This window comes from Myotis myotis, unplaced genomic scaffold (assembly GCF_014108235.1).
Source record: "Myotis myotis isolate mMyoMyo1 unplaced genomic scaffold, mMyoMyo1.p scaffold_m19_p_1, whole genome shotgun sequence".
In the NCBI taxonomy this organism is placed as follows: domain Eukaryota; kingdom Metazoa; phylum Chordata; class Mammalia; order Chiroptera; family Vespertilionidae; genus Myotis; species Myotis myotis.
The window spans coordinates 128,817,999-128,837,316 of record NW_023416313.1 but is presented as its reverse complement, the minus strand read 5'-3'; the positions used below and the strand labels follow the sequence as shown (position 1 = coordinate 128,837,316).

Below are 19,318 nucleotides of genomic sequence, written 5' to 3'. Positions count from 1 at the left end.
GCCGCGATTAAAAGATAAGAAAATTTAAGCCTTTGGTTAAATTTAGTTTTTGTTGTACAGTCCTAATTTGACACCTAGGTCTTCTCTGAATACTGAAGACATTTTACTAAGCTATACTGCCTGTGTTGGTTCAGGCAAAATCGTACATGGGTGGCTCTTTAGAGCAGTTAAAAATTGCTGGTCTGTTCTTATTGGACTATGAACAGGACTCTACAATGCTGCAGTCAAATATTGTACGATATCATCCTGCCCACAAATTCATAAGCAAATCCTAGTCACCTTAATGCTTTGCTTTGTAGCATACCACCAGGAAAACACTGAGAGAGCTGGAAGTCTATATATATATATATATATATATATAAGATGTGACCTTTTTACTTTTAATATAGGAGAAAATTATTTTTAGTTGTTGTAAAAACAATGGGCTATTATAAATTTCATGCCAAAGAATTCTTTGTTCAAATAAAATCATAAGCAAAGCCTAAACATAAAAGTGCATTGAAACATATCAATTTCAAGAAATTGATAGCAGGCCAGATTTTAGGTCTTTCCTTAATGCTTAAAACTTATCCCAGGATGGTATCTAAGAGTACAATTAATGATACCTAAAACAGTCAATTGTCAAAATTAGCATTTCAAATCCCTTATATCAATTTTTTACATGCAAAAATTTTTTCAAGTTGTTTTTAAAAATAAGTGGACATTCAGTGTTTCATAGATCTTATGAAAATATATCCTATACTAGAGGCCCGGTGCACAAAAATTTGTGCACTCGGGGGCGGGGGGGGGTTCCTCAGCCTGGCCTATGCCCTCTCGCAGTCTGGGACCCCTCAGGGGATGTCCACTTGCCAGTGGGGACCAGGCCTAAGCTGCAGTCGGATACCTTAGTGCTGCTGAGGAGGCGGGAGAGGCTCCCACCATCACTACTGTACTGGCAGCCATCAGCTTGGCTTGTGGCTGAGCAGAGCTCCCCCTGTGGGAGTGCACTGACCACCTTGGGGCAGCTCCTGCATTGAGCATCTGCCCCCTGGTGGTCAGTGTATGTCATAGTGACCAGTCATTCCCAGTCATTCTGCTGTTAGGGTCAATTTGCATATTACCCATTTATTATATGCCTGGTGCATGGGTGGGGGCTGGCTAGTTTGCCCTGAAGGGTGTCCCAGATCAGGGTGGGGGTCCCGCTGGGGTGCTGGGCCAGCCTGGGTGAGGGGCTGATGGCTGTTTGAAGGCTGGCCAAGACCCCCAGCAGGGACCCTCACCCCATGAGGGTGTGGCCAGCCTGGGTGAGGGGCTGATGGCTGTTTGCAGGCTGGCCATGGCCCCCAGCCACCCAACATCCCAGTGGAGGCTGGCTGGAAGCAGGTATCTGGGATTTATTTATCTTCTATAATTGAAACTTTGTTGCCTTTAGAGGAGGCCACAGCCAGGGCAGGTGGGAAGCTTGGCTTCCTCCATCGCCGGGGCAACCAAGCCTCCTGCTTGCTCCAGCTCCGTGGCTGCCGGCCGCCATATTGGTTGGGTTAATTTGCATATAGTCACTCTGGCTGGTGGGCGTGGCTTGGGGTGTAGCGAAGTTATGGTCAATTTGCATGTTTCTCTTTTATTAGATAACTAGAGGCCGGGTGCACAAAAATTTGTGCACTCGGGAGGGGGAGGGGGGTTCCTCAGCCCGGCCTGTGCCCTCTCGCAGTCTGGGACTCCTCAGGAGACAACGACCTGCTGGCTTAGGCCTGCTCCCTGGTGGCAGAGGGCAGGCCCAATCCCTAGGTGCAGCCCCTGGTCGGGCTCAGAGCAGGGCCGATTGGGGAGTTGGGGCGCCACCCCCTGTCATGCACAGAGCAGGGCGGATTGGGAGGTTGCGATGTCACCCTCAGTCACGCTCAGGGTAGGGCCGATTGGGGGGTTGGGGCACCGTCCCCTGTCACACTCAAGGCAGGGTTGATGGGGAGGTTGCAGCGCCACCCCCTGTCAAGCACAGAGCAGGGCCAATCGGGGTTGGGGCACTGCCCCCTGTCACTCACAGAGCAGGGCCCATCAGGTGGGTTGGGGCTCCGTACCATGTCACTCTTCTTGGTACACTGAAGCAAACATCCTTGCAAATATAAATGCCTTTTACAAAGGGTAACTTCTACTTGGTTTTCAGAGCTTCTCTCATGTCTTCTGTTTGTTAAAATTAATTAGCCTAAAGTAAGCCTAATTCCAGCTAGACATATTTTAAGGCGACAAATTCTGATCCTCTACAATTCTTAGGCTGCAAAACCTGTACAACATATTACTGTACTTAATACTCTAGGCCAGTGGTTCTCAACCTATCTATTGCCGCGACCCTTTAATATAGTTCCTCATGTTGTGGTGACCCCCAATTTCATTGTTACAAATTGAACATAATTAAAGCATAGTGATTAATCACAAAAACAATATGTAATTATATATGTGTCTTAGGCGACCCCTGTGATAGGGTTGTTCGACCCCTTCGGGACCCACAGGTTGAGAACCACTGCTCTAGGCAGTTCTACTCTTCATAAATATTTACATAATGTGTTACGCTATGATGTTAAGATGGCCACTGAGGAGCTAAGATGTCACTTAGGCATTAGGAATTTTTCAGATCTATTACTATCTTATGGGACTTCTGTAGTATATGCACCTTCCTTGACCAAAAGGTTATGCAAGGCACATGACTATAAATCAGAAGAGGTATGCAGTGGTTCTCAACCTTCCTAATGCCGCGACCCTTTAATACAGTTCCTCATGTTGTGGTGACCCTCAACCATAAAATTATTTTTGTTGCTACTTCATAACTGTAATTTTGCTACTGTTATGAATCGTAATGTAAATATCTGATACGCAGGATGTATTTTCAGGGGTCGCGAACCAACAGGTTGAGAACCACAGTGTCTTGAAAAGAAAACTGGGCTCAAAATCAGGAGAACTCATTTCTTATGCTGGTATACTACGAAAGTAATTTTATGACCATTTTATTGTATAAAGAAATTAGATTCAGGTCTCAAACCTTGACTCTCTTCTAACTGTATGCCCTTTGGAAACTCATTCTATGTTTTTTTAACCTCTAGATTTTGTGGTGTTTAAGATTATTACCTAGATTTGGAGGGTTATGTGAATTTGGGGGCCTAAATGACAGCACTTTACACAACTAAGTAGTTAAGTCTCTCCTCCATTATCCATAGTCAGATGCTGTTCAAAATATTAAATGGAGCCTTGGTAATTCAGTTGGTTAGAGTGTCATCCTGACATGCCAAGGTTGTAGGTTTGATCCCTGGTCAGGGCACATACAAGAACCAACCAATGAGTGTATAAATAAGTAGAACAACAAATCAATGTTTCCCTCCCTTCTCCTCTCCCTCCTTCCCTTTTTCTGTTCTTTTCTCTCACCACTCCTTTCTTCTCTCTCTAAAATAAATAAAAAATAAAAACAAAAATATTAGATGGAAAATTCCAGGAATAAACATTTCATAAGTTAAATTGCATCCCATTCTGAGTTCCCTAAGGAGATCTTTCTTTATCCCACTTCATCCCACCCTGAACTTAAATCATCCCTTTGTCCAGTATATCCATGCTGTATAAATTACCTGGCCATTTAGTCACTTAGTAGCCATCTCAATTATCAGAGAGAGAGTACATTCACATAACTTTTATTACAGTATATTATTATAATTATTCTATTAGTTATTGTTGTTTATCTCAACATGCCTAATTTATAAATTAAACTTTATCATAGATATGCACATATAGGAAAAAGCAGTATAAACAGTACTAACTCCTTGCTTAACACAGTCAGTTGGTTCTGTAACTTTAAGCAAAGCAACATTTTATGAAACCACTTTTACCATAGGCTAATTGATATAAAACAAGAGTTAAATTTCTGTCAACTTTATAATGAAATGACAATGAACACAGTGACATTATGTGAGGACCTGCTGTATATAGAATTTGGTACTATCTGTGGTTTTCGGGCCTCCATTGGGCTGGTCTTGGATCATATCCCCTGAGGATAGGCAGGAGGACTATTATCTATATATACTAGAGGCCCAGTGCATGTAATTCGTGCACTGGGGTGGGGGGGGGGGTGTCCCTCAGCCCAGCCTGCACCCTCTCCAATCTGGGACCCCTCGGGGGACGTCCAACTGCCAGCGGATGTTTAAACTGGCAGTCGAACATCCCTCTCACAATCTGGGACTGCTGGCTCCCAACTGCTCACCTGCCTGCCAGCCTGATCACCCCCTAACCACTCCCCTGCCCGCCTGATCTCGCCCCCAACTGCCCTCCCCTGCCATCCATCTTGTGACCACATGGGGGTGGCCATCTTGTATGAGTGTGTGACAGTCAATTTGCATATTATCTCTTTATTATATAGGACAACTCTTGTTATCTTAAAAATCACTGAAGAATGAATGTAACTGGGAAGTTTTATTGATAGAACTTTTGCTTTGATTTCATTTCCATGCTATTTGCCATTGTGATAGAAGTCTCTCTCACCAGATTCTGACATTTCAGGTTACTACTCCTGTCGTTAAGCAAGGACCAGTTTCACAATCAGCCACACAGCAGCAGCCTGTAACTGCTGACAAACCACAAGGTCATGAACCTGTTTCCCCTCGAAGTCTTCAGCGCTCAAAGTAAGTTGATGTTATGTGTTGAGACAACATTATGTTTTCCTTAATATGGCATTCTGCATTGTTCAAATATTATAAATATGTATATATGATAGAATTTGATCTTGGAAGAATCCATGGATAGCCTAACTTCTTTTTATGTATTACCAAATTTACAAAGGCAATCTGTAGCAATTAGATTGTTGTGTAGTAAAGTCTGGATTATTTTGAGAAAGGTGACTCTTTTCTCTAGAATTTCACTTAATAGAATACAATGGGAGTAACAATTAATACATGTACAAAGAGGGCACATGGTTATATAATACTTTATTTGTTGGAAATGAGACATCATTTTTAACCTCCTCATAGCAGTTTTAGATTTGAGTGTATTGATGAATCCAAAAATCTCACATCTAAAACTTGGGCCAGTGTTGCCAATGGTGTGTGTTAGTCAAGCTTTCCTCTTAGCTTCAACTGCTCTTATAAGGATTACTTGTCATATAGAGCTGTAGCGTGTTGTCACTTTCCTTTGTTAAATGAACAAAAACAAATTTAAATGATTTTCATTTGATTTTCCTTTTTTTATTTCTTGCTATGAGGTGGCAAAATAATTCAACTGTTGTTTTTATTGTTGTTTTCTAAACAAGCATTTAAGAAGTTAACACATCCCAATGAGAGTTATCCCCTTCAAAATAATCACCTTGGGAAGCTGTCTACTTACTCCAGCAATGTTGCTATTGCTCAGAACATTTTGGGGAAATTCTTCTTTTAAATTGTCTTTAGAGGCTGCAGTATTATTTTAAGTATCCGCAGTGATGAAAACTCTTCATCCTTTGGGAGATTTAGTTTTTGGAAATAACTGAAATTCATTCAGAGCCAAGTCTGGTGAAGCAGGTAGGAAATAACCAACTTGGGTGACTAAATTTTTTATTCTCACCACCATAACCCTAAAACCTAGCCTAAACCACACAGTTTTAAAAGAAGATAACCAATCTCAGAGTGTTACTTTTTTTGGTCTTATTTTGTCACTAAACTCAATTCATTGCTAGCCAATAAAATGCCTGTATTTTGCTTCTCATTATTTCACCCTCTGATTCAATACTCTTCTGATGTTAATCAAGAGCAATATATGTTTTCCTCTCCTTATTTACATGTATTTAAGATATAATGTTCAGATGTGCATTGTATCTACAATTGTTAAAATGTGACCATGTAGCCATGGCCGGGTAGCTCAGTGGTTAGAGTGTTAGCCCTCCTTTCCATTCTCTAAAAATCAATGGAAAAAATATCCTTGGGTGAGGATTAATAAAACAAGCAAACAAAAAAAAAAGTGTCACCATTTCTTAGTGACATTCTTATTAGTGTTTATAGTATACAAAGTCATCCGGTTCTGCTGTCAAATTTGGAGAATACTGTCATTTTAAATTTGACACTGACATTAGTTTTAAAGGGGCTTTTTTCTGCAAAAGTATATTGAGGAATATATGATATAAATGTACTTTGAATTTTTAAATTGTGTTCATCTTCTATATATATAAAAGGCTAATATGCAAAGTGTCCCCTCAGGAGTTTGATTGCTTGCTGTGACATGCTCTAACCACCAAGGGGCGGTGTGGAAAGAAGAGAGGCTCCGGCCAGCAGCTGGGGAAGGGAGGCCCCAGCCGGCAGCCAGAAGGCCTTGATCAGCCCTGATCGCCAGCCAGGCCCAGGGACTCTACCCATGCACAAATTTTGTGCACCGGGCCTCTAGTGTTAAAATAAATTTTTCTTAGGTATTTGGATATCTTGAATAGAAGGTATCAACAGACAATATCTAGGATACCTAGTAACTGCTTGTAGATATACTACACATTCAATTGTGTTTTCTCTTCCAGTAGCCAGAGAAGTCCATCACCTGGTCCAAATCATACTTCTGGCAGTAATGCATCAAATGCAGCAGTTGTACCACAGAATTCATCTACCCGAACTACATGTTCATTAACACCTACGCTAGCAGCACATTTCAATGAAAATCTCATAAAACATGTTCAAGGATGGCCTGCAGATCATGCAGAGAAGCAGGTATGTTACATGATTCACAGTAGATATTTTGCCTTTGGATAACTAAAGTATAATTTAAATTCTTTTAAAAAACCTAATCTGGACTTCTATATTCAAGCTATATTTAAAGCAACTAATTTCTAAATAGGTTGTCTATTTTATAAAATATTTGGTATGTACTTACCTGTAGGGTGGTTTAACATAAAATATTTTAATATAATTATCATTGTAGCTACCATTATCAAGTACTAAGCATTTAGTTCTATATCAAATGCTTTGTTTTTTTCACTTAAAATTGCTAACCAGCTATAGCCGGTTTGGCTCAGTGGATAGAGTGTCAGCCTGTGGACCAAAGGCTCCTGGGTTCAATTCCAGTCAAGGGCATGTACCTTGGTTGCAGGTTCCTCCCCAGCCTGGGCCCTAGTTTGGGCAACCAATCAATGTGTTTTTCTCACATTGATATTTCTCTCTCTCTTTCCCTCTCTCTTCCACTCTCTAGAAATCAATGGAAAAGTATCCTCAGATGAGGTTTAAAAAAACAAAAACAAAACCACTAACCAATGCATATAATGAGTTTTCCCATTTTATCATTGAGTCCCTTAAGACCAGATAAATTATACCAGAATCACCCCATTGATGCGGCTCAAAGGACTGTGCTTTTTCCATTCAACCAGTCATTCTGATGATTTTAGAACCTGTTAGTAGTTTTAATCTTATGATTCTCCCACTAGACTAAGCTGTTAGAATTTAAGAAACATTTTTGTTTTAGGAAGAGGGCACTTAAGGCATTGAAATTATTGCCATTGGCTTCTCCCTTTTCTCAGGTAACTGCCCATCTGAAATGTTCTGTAAGTTCACGGAGGTATGTTGTGTATAATGATACAGGAATACAGTGAGGCCTTTTTATCAGCATTATACCTGAACTTTGGCTGACCCAGCATCTTTTATTGGTGACAAATCATGAGTCATCCTATCCTAGTGCTATACTATTCTAAGTATCTTCCACTATATGAGAGTTGTTTTGTTACATTTTTGTGTGTGTTTTTTAAAGAAAATAATTTTCCCCTTAGATTCACCAGCATTTTTGTGGATTTACTTATTTCAGTTTTTTTTTATTCCAACCGAACTATTTTAAATATAATAATGTTACATGCAATAAACATTAATATTTTAAAAATGAAAGGATTTTAAGTATAATAATATTACCAAAACTGTACTAATATAATAGGATACCACAAAAGTTGTAGGAAATATTAAAAATCTGCAAATAACAGAATTTTTTCTATTATATTCGAGTATATATATCCCCCCCCCCCCCCCCCGGATCTATTTTTGTTCATCAGTTAATGTTTGTCATTATATTCCACAAATGAGTGAGATCATGATATTTATCTTTCTCCGACTTGCTTATTTCACTTAGCATGATGCTTTAAAAGTCCGTTTTGTCAGATATGAGTATTGCTACTCCAGCTTTTTTTTTCTTTTCCATTTGCATGGAAAAATTTTTTCCATCCCTTCACTTTCATCTTGTGTGTGTCTTTTGTTTTGAGGTGGGACTCTTGTAGACAGCATATAGTTGGGTCATGTTTTTGTATCCGTTCAGCTACCCTGCACATTTTAATTGGAGCATTTAATCCATTTACATTTAGGGTTATTATTGAGAGGTACTTATTTATAGCCATTTTAATTCTGTATGGCTAGGTTTCTCTTTCTGTTTCTTGTCAGGAATCCCTTCAGCAATCCCTTTAGCATTTCTTATAATGCTGGCTTAGTGGTGATGAACCCCTTTAGCCTTTTTTTGTCTGGGAAGCTCTTTATTTGACCACCTATTTTGAATGATAGCCTTGCTGGATATAGTAATCTTGGTCTGAGATCCTTGCTTTCCATTACCTTGAGTACTTCATGCCATTCCCTTCTGGCCTATAGAGTTTCTGATGAGAAATCAGGTGTCGGCCTTATGGAAACTCCTTTGTAGGTAACAGTTTTCTTTTCTCTTGCTGCTTTTAAGATTCTCTCTTTGTCTTTAATTTTTGGCATTTTAATTATGATGTGTCTGAGCATGAGTCTTTTTGGGTTCTTCTTGTTTGGGGTTCTCAGTGCCTCCTGAACTTGTGTGATTTTTTCCTTTACCAGGTTAGGGAAGTTTTCTGCCATTATTTCTTCAAACACCTTCTCTCTTCCTTTCTCACTTTCTGCCTCTTCTGGCACACTTACTATTCTAACATTGTTATGTTTCACATTGTCCCACAGCTCCCTTAAACTGTCCTCTTGTTTTTTAATTGTTTTTTTTCTTTTTGGTTCTCTGATTGAGTGATATTTTCAACTCTGTCTTCTAATTACTGATTCGATCCTCAGCTTCCCCTAATCTGCTGTGTATTCCTTCCAATGTGTTCTTTGTTTGTGTTATGTCATTCTTTATCTCTATTTTTTTCTTGGTTACTATATCTTTTTTCATACTGTTGAGCATTTTTAACATCATTACTCTGAACTCTCAGATAAAGTTTTTTATCTCTGCTTCATTTATCTCTTTTTCTGGAGAATTCACTAATACTTTGATTTGGGACTCGTTTCTTTGTTTCCTCATTTTAGTTGTCTGTTTGGGTTTGTAACTATGTTTTAGGTTAGATTCTCTATACCTCTCAATCTCTTAGTGCAGGACAGTGTTAAAGGCTGTTTCTGACTAATTGGATCAGGCAAAGACTCAAAACCTCTGCCTGCAGACTAAAAGGATTTCAACTTGAATTGCTCTCAGGCAGTGGTCCTCAGTTGTAGCAAGAGTTTTTTCAACTGGGTGGGACAGTTGCTTCTGTCTGGAGGCTAATTGTTACTTTTAATCTCTTAAGTGGCCTCAGGGCAAGGTGTTTTCCAGTAGGGTTTGTCAACTGTCTTCCCCCCAGGCAAGGCAGATGTCAATGTGGGAAAGATGTCCTCCCTCCTCTGTGTGAGGGAATGACTCAGCCCAGGAAACTTGGGGTGTCTGCCTTCTGAGCTCTATCCCCCGAGTTCCCAGTCCTGGGTTCTGCTCTCACAGCTCCAGTCCACTTCATCCTCCCTCTGCAGGAGCACAAGGTGGGTGGCTCCACAGGGAATTTTTGTGAGGGTGCCCCAACTTTAAGCTGCCACTCCCTGGCAGATAGCAACCCATTGCTTTTCACAGCTAGATGTTATGTGGGTACCCTCCTCAGATTTGGTGCTCTCTGCTGGGGAGCACAGCTTCGGGATTAGATCCCAGAGTTCTCAGTGGCACCGCCTCACAGCTGAGATATCTCTCTGGGACTTTAGGTGCTGTCTGTGGGTGCCTAGCCAGCCCTTTCTTGTCTCTGCCCCTTCTACCAGTGTCTATGTGGTCTCTACCTTCAGTCCTTGGGTATCAGGGTTCTGTCCTATCAGTTTTCCATTGATTATTCAGGAAGCCTTTCCATATTTCAGTTGTAATTCCAGCTTGTTCCCGGGAGCATGTCCATGCAGCATCGTTCTACTCTGCTGCTGTTTTTAATCTCTCGAATTTCTATGAGTTTAAAGGAAAATAATTATTCTGCAATCTTGGTGTAAAGTTCTACTCAAAAATTTAATGTTTTATTTTTTATATGTGATTTATATTTTATGTGGTTTTCTGTAATTATAGGCATCAAGATTGCGAGAAGAAGCCCATAACATGGGGAGTGTTCATATGTCAGAAATTTGTACTGAATTAAAAAATTTAAGATCTTTAGTCCGAGTATGTGAAATTCAAGCAACTTTGAGAGAGCAAAGGTAAGTTTTTTGCTGAACTTTTTTTGTTGTTGTTTCTTAGAATTATCTATCTTAAGTCAGACTGGAAAATATAACTTTAAATTTCAGAAGTGAACTTTAATGTTTCTTTATATTGTGTCATGTTCCATTATATGACTATAACTTACGTTTTTATAATTTAATACTATTTCTAGTGAGTGCTAATGGCATCTAAATTTTATTTTTCTTAACACATGGCTTCATTAGACTTTTTTTCTTGTGTTATAACTCTAAATTATGGTAATACATTATTTAAAAAGTGAAATGGGACAGCAACTAATTATAAAGGGTCACTCTTGAATTGAGGGGACTTATCTATTGCCCAGGGTATTTATTTCAGTTGAAATTTCAAACTACTATTTACATTATGCTTGTATCATCAATAGATTCTTGGAAATTTCAGTAGGAATATAATTTTCAGCTGCTTCAGTGACATATATCTGTTTTCACCTAAACTCTTATTGTCTCATTTTTTAAACACCTGTTACAAACTTGAGGACAAACTTTAAATGGCTTCACATCCTGTCTGTATAAGGTAGAGTTAAACTTGTCCTGAAACCAGACATATTTAGTAAAATACCAAGTTGGGCTTTATAGTAAACTTGGAAAAATTGAGTTTGTATCTAATGTCTCAATCTCTAAAATATGTGGAGGCAGTTTTTGAATATCAGTTGGGTTTCTTTTACTCTTAATATTGCTCTGAACGGAGCTCTAACATACATAAAGCTTAATTTCCTTTTGGCTTGCTAGACATGATTTAGCTTTTAGGAAATTATACTATTCCTTATGCGATGTATTAAAACAGTGTACACAGTCAAATATCAAGCCAGTATACAAAAGATTTTATGAAGTTTATGGAAATCTGATTAGCTGTGGAGTTTTGGTTTTATTTTTTGTTTTAAATATACAAGTCTGTGGGACTTGACTTGGCTCCATTTTTATGAATTTACAGTTATATTGAGAACTGTTCTTCAAACAATTAGTTCGTTGCACTTAGTTAATTCCATCATTACTATACTTACTATATTTTAGTCCAGAAAACATTCAATATAGGTTTATCTTGTTCAATATCTGCTGCCTTTGTGTATGTGTGATGGTACAGTAAACACTATGTTTTAAATCAATCTTTATATTCAAATTAATTATTGAGAAATTGTTTGTGACAACTAGAAAATATTCTTTTGTCATTCTTATGCAATATATATTCTTATGTAAAATATATTTAATGGTTTTCTTAACCATAGGCTTACCAGTTTTTAATTATTTTGTCTTAACTAGTAGTTACTCCTTTTTTAAAAGATAATTTTGTTGTTAGAAGTTTGGTTTTTCTGTTAACATTTATATGACAACTACACAGTTCTAATGCCTTCTTATTTTTTTCAGGATACTATTTTTGAGACAACAAATTAAGGAACTTGAAAAGCTAAAAAATCAGAATTCCTTCATGGTCTGAAGATGTGAATAATTGCACATGGTTTTGAGTACAGGAACTGTAAATCTATTGCCCAATCTTAACATTTTTGATCTGCATTTAAGTAGACTTTGGACCGTTAAGCTGGGCAAAGGAAATGACAAGGGGACTGGGGTCTGTGAGAGTTGATTCAGGGGAAAGAGACAAGATTGATGTAAAACCCTTGAAATGTAGATTTAATGTAGATGTATCCTTCACGTTGTAAATATGTTTTGTAGAGTGAAGCCATGGGAAGCCATGTGTAACAGAGCTTAGACATCCAAAACTAATTAATGCTGAGGTGGCTAAATACCTAGCCTTTTACATGTAAACCTGTCTGCAAAATTAGCTTTTTTAAGAAAAAAAAATGGAGGGGGGGGGGTTTAATTTATCATTCAGAAATCTTGCATTTTCAGAAATTCAGTGCAAGCGCCAGGCGATCTGTGTCTAAGGAGATACAATTTTGAACCATATGGGCAGTGTACAAAATATCATGAAACAACTATTTCCACACTTGCACCTGATCAAGAGCAGTGCTTCTCCGTTTGTTTTGCAGAGAAATGTTTTTTTCATTTCCGATGTGTTCCATTTCCCTCTGAAATACTTGATTTGATTTTATCCATTTTTTAAGGCTCCTCTTTTTTCTCCTTTCTTAAGGCACTGCTGCTATGGCACTTTTCTATAATCTTTTCATTCCTGTGTACAGTAGCTTAAAATTGCAGTGATTGAGCATAACCCACTTGTTTGTATAAATTATTGAAATCCATTTGCACCCTGTAAGAATGGAATGGACCTAAAAGTACTGCTGGACGTGAGTGTGTGCTGAAAGTACATTGATTGCTCAAATGTAAGGAAATGGCCCAATGAACATGGTTGTGGGAGGGGAAAGAGGAAACAAAGCTAGTCGGATGTGAATTGTACCTGTTGTAATAAACATGTTAAAACAAATAAAATGTTATTTTTCTTTTCCTTTTGTCAAATGCATATTAGAATTTGAACTACCTGGGGATTCTTTATCAGAACTATTCTTGTTGAATATTTATACTTAATTGAAATAAGTCCTTAAAGGAGGTTTCGTTTAAAGCAGATTAACAGGAAATGTGTATAAGATATTTAATGAACTATGAAATTCAACAAGAATGATTAAGTCGCTTCCCAAGTGGTTGTCATTTGTTAAATCCTGGTTTACCTGTCTTGCTATTATGACATTTCATTTTGAAGGATGTTTGTGTTGTAGCTAACTGTTCAAGTCTGGTGCTGACTGCTGTTCTTAGCCATCACAAAACGCTAAATTTGTGTAATTGGAGCTTCCTACTGTTAGCTGGAAATGGTGGAGAAGCTCAGCTTTGTATATTGTTTTCCTAAAGTATATTAAAATAAAAAAAGAAACTATTGCTACTATAAAATTACCTTGGCTTTTTTTTTTTCCTCTGCTAAAATATTGGTCAGCTGGCCTTAGCATGACACTGCCAGTATTATATCAAGTCACAAGGGTTTCTTTATGCAGAAAAAAATCTTAATTTCAAAATCTTATCCAATTTTAGAGCCTTTTTTTCCTGTCGAGGCAGATGTATTCATGTGCTTTCAGAGAACTGCCAGCACCAAGGGCTTATTTTGTGATGTGAGACATTAATGTTATTACATTCTGGGATACTAAAATTTTGAAATTGCTCTTGTTGCTTTAAGCATAATTTAAGGTATAGAAGATAATGCTCAGCCTTTCCAATAATATTTAAAAAATAAACTGTAAGAGATAGTATGGATGATATTTTCTAAAATACAAAAATGTTCCAGTATTATTAAGAGGAATTAGAATCTTATACTGGAGACTGATTTTTTTTTTTTTTGTAACTTGAGCATAAAATGTAAGAAGAACCAAATGTCATAAGTTTTATCATCATGAAATGTTTATACCTATGAGATTGTTATCATTTGCTGGACTTGATTAGTGCATGTAAATGAAACTCGGAAGAGAACTATGTTAAGCTAGTACCCTTACTAATGCAGTCCTGTATATTTCCAGGAAAGAAGTAAGCAGTTTGCTATGTGGTAGGCAAAGGTTTCCTGATCAGATGGTAACTCATATAAAGGATGCCTGGTTTGAAATTTCCTGGTGAATTTTTAAACACAGAAAATTAAAATTTTTGTAGTCTATTTTTACAATATTTGAATCACTTATTCTATAAAAAATTATTTTAAATATTGCACTTTAATACAGACATGGTGTCCAGCTACTAACCTTCTTGAGGTAACCAGGGACTGTTTCTAAAAATAGACATAATATCAGAGAATACACATTTTGGTGGGCTCCTTGATTCAAATAATTTGGGAATGGAAATATGAATAGCCCCTAGGAAACCTCAGGGTTTTAATTTTTGTTTTAAAAGGGACATATTCAAACTATGTTGTAATAAAATGTATTTTGTGAAGGTGGGTCTGTTAGAAAGTCTTTACCCTGAAGTACCAGTTTCCCTACTATTTTTTTTCTATGTAGATCAACTTTTCATTTTACAACTTGGACTGTATTTCCAGATTTTTAACACCCTGAAAATTCCCATGCTTCAGCCCTTTTTTAAAGACATCATGCTTTTAATAGCCCAAATGAATGATTTTATCTTCTAATTTTATATATCTATTTCACACTTGTAATATATTGGAAAGGAGGTGCTTAAAACTTTGCAAAGAATGAATTGTTACCCCATTTCAAAAATAATCTATTGTTCTGTTTAAACAGCCTTAGCTTTAAGGGATTATTTCCCGGGGGAAAGGGGCAGGGCATGAAGTAAGTCACTCTGCAAATCAGAAATATTGAAGTTCTGATTTGGACTTAAATCAGGACTTAACACTACTGTATTTAGATATGGGGTTTGAATATACGGATTTCAATACCTGTAAATACGGCTCTATCTTGTATTTGTACTGAAGTGTACAAAATTACACTAAAAAGTAATAAATATGTTTTGATTATATTGTGCGGTTATTTCAGAATAGTCTGTTTTGAAAGTCTTAGAATGCATAATTTGCATTTAAAAAAATATCAGATCACTGCTAGACTTTTAATAGTAATTGTCATGTATCAGTTGCAATATAATTTCTTAATTGCAGTATTTTAATAAAAATTTTGGCTTAAAAGTTGGGATTCTTTAGATCCTGTTCTAATTTGCTCTTCACATTTGTCCTCTTGATTTCTGAACTTCGGGAGTGCCCTAAAATGCAGCCTGCCTGGGCAATCTCATCCAGGCTCTTGACTTTAAGAACCCTACTTTAAGGTCAACTTTATTCAGGTTATCTAGTCTTGATCTCAGAGCTCTCAACAGCAGTCAGATACTTGATCTAGCATTGCGAATTCTCTAAAAAAAAGAGCTCTTGATTTGTGCTTCAGATTTTATTCTCTAGGATTCCCATTTTCATTAATTGGCTCAAGACACAAATGAAGGAGTTACCCTTTACTATTTCTTTTCCCTCTAACACCCTCATCCTATATTTAAACCATCAAGATCCATAAGCTCTGCCTTAAAAATGTATTTGGATCTGTAGCTTCTCACTACTTTCATGTTTACCACTCCAATCCAACCTACAATCATCTTTGAGCCAGACCACTACCACAATCTCCTTACCTTTCTTTTTGCTTCTACCCTTAACTCAGCACCACAACCACACACACATATCTATTCTCCATACAGCCACCAGAGTGAAATATTAGTCACATTCTTTTCACAAGCCAGTAATTTAATGCCCAAAACAAAATGCAAAGCTCCTACTGTGGTTTACATGTTTAATCCCCTAAATTATATCACCACAGTCTCATCTTCTAGTTTCTCACTTGCATTGTACCCCCACCTGAGGGTTTTTGTGTTTTCTCCCTGCCTGGCTGGGAAGTTCTTTTCTTCGAGACTTGCACAGCTTGCTACCCATTCAGTCTCTTCACAAATGTCACCTCAAAGAAGCATTTTCCTGATCTCCCATCTAAAAGGACACCATCACTATTCCTTCACTGTAGTTTTCGTCAAAGAACAGTGTGATGCATAGCATTCCATAAATACTTGAATGAATTATGAATACTAAATAACTACATACAGAATTTAGAAAATTTACAAAGATTACTGAAAAATTTTCAAGTTTTGATGTCGTCCTCTTAGATAGGAACAGCAACCAGCTTTTATTTCCTTTTAAGAAGTTGTTGCATTTTACTATTGGTTACCAAAACCTAACTGCAAATCTGTTTTGTTAGCATTATGTGGTCTCTTTAAGCAAGATTAATGAACTGAACCAGTAATAATTAGAGCTTCCTGTGAACACATTTTAGGAGTAAGTAATCCAACCAGAAGTAAGATGCTACTTCTGATTAATAAGCTTGGGGAGACGGACCAGCAGGATCTGGCCCTGCTTCTGAAGGACAGTATTAGATCAGTTGTGTGGGTTGGGGACTATGACCTGGTTTCACAAAGTAGGATGCTTTGATAATCCCGTATCTTTGGTTCACATGATGCCTTGATATCCAACCAGGCCTTTCTGACTAATTTTTAGGACAGTATAGGAAGGAAACACTCTTGAATCATGTTCTAAGATTTGTCACTAATAGAGCATTTGTACTGCATGTACCCATCATATGGAAAATGGCTGAGATGGCGAATTTTCTGCCTTTGTGAAGATGAAAGATTGACAGGCAAAAACTCATTATAAAAAGTTTTAAGGTGCCTGCCCTAACCGGTTTGGCTCAGTGGATAGAGCGTCAGCCTGTGGACTGAAAGGTCCCAGGTTAGATTCTGGTCAAGGGCATGTACCTTGGTTGCGGGCACATCTCCAGTAGGAGGTGTGCAGAGGCAGCTGATCGATGTTTCTAACTATCCCTCTCCCTTCCTTTCTGTAAAAAATCAATAAAATATATTTTTTTAAAAAGTTTTAAGGTGCCTGTTAATTGCCCAATTAGATCAATCTATGGGGTATGTTAGGATCACAATTTTTTTCTTTTTGAAATACAATTTTCATTTATTTTTTCCCCCAGAGAACTCTTCTTCACTCCTTAAAGACTTAGCTCCTTACATCATGGGCTTTGGTGGAGGTTGTGGGGCAGCACCCGCAGGTGTAAATCAGAATGGAGGTGTTCGGCCCTTTGGAGCTTCACGAAAGTGATTCCTGACTACTTTGCTGTGAATGGCACAGCTCACACAGTAATGTAGTTTCACATTCAGCTTGGGGAGCACATAGGCGTTGAAGACACTTGCTTTGGAGATGTCTCTAATGGCTGTGGCCTCTACTATGTTTTGAATGACAAACTTAATGCCCTTGTCCTTGGGCATGCACTGGGCGCAGTTGGTGCAACAAATAGGCTGCACGTGGCCTTGGCCTTTTTTGGCACAACCGTTATTCTTTTCTTGGTCATCTTGGAAACCCATAATAATTTTCTTATTCTGTTTACGTAGTTTCAGGGTTATTACCTTAGATGAGAAAGGCAGGAAGCAAGGACAATAATTTTTGTCTCATGTGTATTATATATCCCCATCAACTAGAGAAATTAGCACAAAGTATGTACCCAAAATATTTAAATATTTGCTCTGTAAGATGACTCAATTTTGTATTTAAGATTAACATTTTCCAAAAATTTTATATATATATATATATATATACACACACATGTATATATATATATATATATGTATATATAATATATATATATATATATATATATGAATTTTTATTTCAAGGAGGAAGGGAGACAGAGAAACATCAATGATGAGAGAATCATTGATTGGCTGACTCCTGCACACCCTACGCGGGGGATCAAGTCTGCAACCTAGGCATATTTCCTGACCAGGAATTGAACCATGACCTCCAAGTTCATAGGTTGATGCTCAACCACTGAGCCATGCCAGTTGGGCAAAATAATTTTTAAAATCATGACTTAAGAGCTCCAATTCTTAAAATGCCAATGCAATCTCAGGCTATATCTCTCTATACTTGTTTCACAAGCGCAAGAGTTCCAAAAATGCTATGCAAAATACTGATAATGGGTGCAGGTTCAGATAGCTGATATTCTCCATGCTTAACAAGTATTTAAAAAGCCAAAATATTCCTTCACAAATATCAAAAATATGAAAGAAGCACAAACCTGTTCTATATTATTTGAAAGGTGGTGGCTGGAGAAAAAAAGGAAGATAGAAAATTTTGTTGTAGTTTAGCACATCTATTCACCCCTGAGTTTGTCAGGGTCCAGTCAGAAAATGGAACTCTCCTGGCTATAGCAAAAGGAGGGAATTTGAAACTGGTGGAAGCTAAAACTAAGGCAGGCCTGACTGGAAGAAGGCAAAGGAGAGAGCTGGGAGCATGGACAAGTGGATCCAAGTAAAAGATAAAGCCACTCACTGACTTACGATGCTTTTTGAAGCAAAGAGAAACCCAGGCCTCCCTAGGCCTGGTTCTGCTTATATTGGCAGAACAAACTCAGAAGCCAAAGAGTAAGAAAGCTTGTGACATTCTCTGAAATGCTGAGAAAGGGGGAAAAGTGAACTTGAGAGCAAACAAGCAAATAACCAGCACAACCTGCCCTCACAAGCAGAGCTAGGCAAGAGAAAAAGCATGCCGGTGTGAGCACTATTTCCTAACAAAAGATAAGGGAGCAGGGTCTAAGTTCTAAGAAATATCTAAGAAAATATACTATGACTCAAATATACTTACTAACTTGTTCAAACATAAGAGACAGCAGAGACTCCAAAACATGAAAGGGTCAGAGACTTACTGCACTCACTAGATCTCAAAGAAAATGGCAAAAATCTAAACAAAAGTTAAAGAATGGTAGTAAAAACACTGCTGGTGTTTGGGAAGCAATTTACACATGCAACTGCAGAATGATGGAAAATGTAGTATAATAGCATAGTAAAATGTGGAAATGTTTAAGTAATAAAATGGGAGGTGGTGAAAAGATGGGAGGAAGCATAAGTGCATTCTTTTCTTTTTTTAGAAGGTCCAATGTTTACTGGTCAGAAAGGTACTATGCACTGGGCAGATCAGGTTCTTGCTTTTGTGATGCTGACATTTGAATGAAGGCAAAAACAATTTCAAAAAGTAAATGCACAAAAAATTCAGAGTTCATATACACAATACACATTAAATATAGAAATAATTGCTATAAGAAAATAAAAGCATACTAATTAGAGATCTACAAATCTATAAGGGTGAGGGATTTTAGATCATGTAGTTAGAAAACGCTTCCCTGAGGATACGACCTTATCTGAGGCCTGAGAAATGAGAACAAAACAGTCATGTGAAGCTCAATATTATATCATCCTTAATGATTAAACACTGGAAGCAGTACCATAAGATTCAGACCATCACCTTTGTTGTTTTCAATCCTGTCTGGGAAGTACTAGCCAATGCAGTTAGACAAGAAAAAGAAATGAGCTATAAAAATGAGATAGGAAGAGGGCAAATTGTGATTTTCAGTGAT

At 37.7% G+C, this 19,318-nt stretch overlaps 1 protein-coding gene and 1 pseudogene across 10 annotated transcripts in view; one reads left to right on the top strand and one right to left on the bottom strand.

Moving 5' to 3' along the window:
* WAC (WW domain containing adaptor with coiled-coil) overlaps nt 1-13,283 on the top strand; it is a 103,702-nt gene extending 90,419 nt beyond the window's left edge. For 7 of the 10 annotated variants that reach the window (XM_036351993.1, XM_036352011.1, XM_036351954.1 and 4 more), the window contains 4 exons: nt 4,501-4,637; nt 6,488-6,674; nt 10,279-10,406; nt 11,808-13,283. In XM_036351993.1, the coding sequence (XP_036207886.1) occupies nt 4,501-4,637; nt 6,488-6,674; nt 10,279-10,406; nt 11,808-11,877 (522 nt within the window). In that variant the 3' untranslated portion in view covers nt 11,878-13,283. The remainder of the gene's footprint in view (nt 1-4,500; nt 4,638-6,487; nt 6,675-10,278; nt 10,407-11,807) is intronic. The other 3 variants (XM_036351983.1, XM_036351963.1, XM_036352029.1) reach the window with 1 other exon arrangement.
* Nucleotides 13,284-16,913: 3,630 nt separating this feature from the next.
* LOC118670260 lies at nt 16,914-17,270 on the bottom strand (annotated as a pseudogene).
* Nucleotides 17,271-19,318: the final 2,048 nt, after the last annotated feature.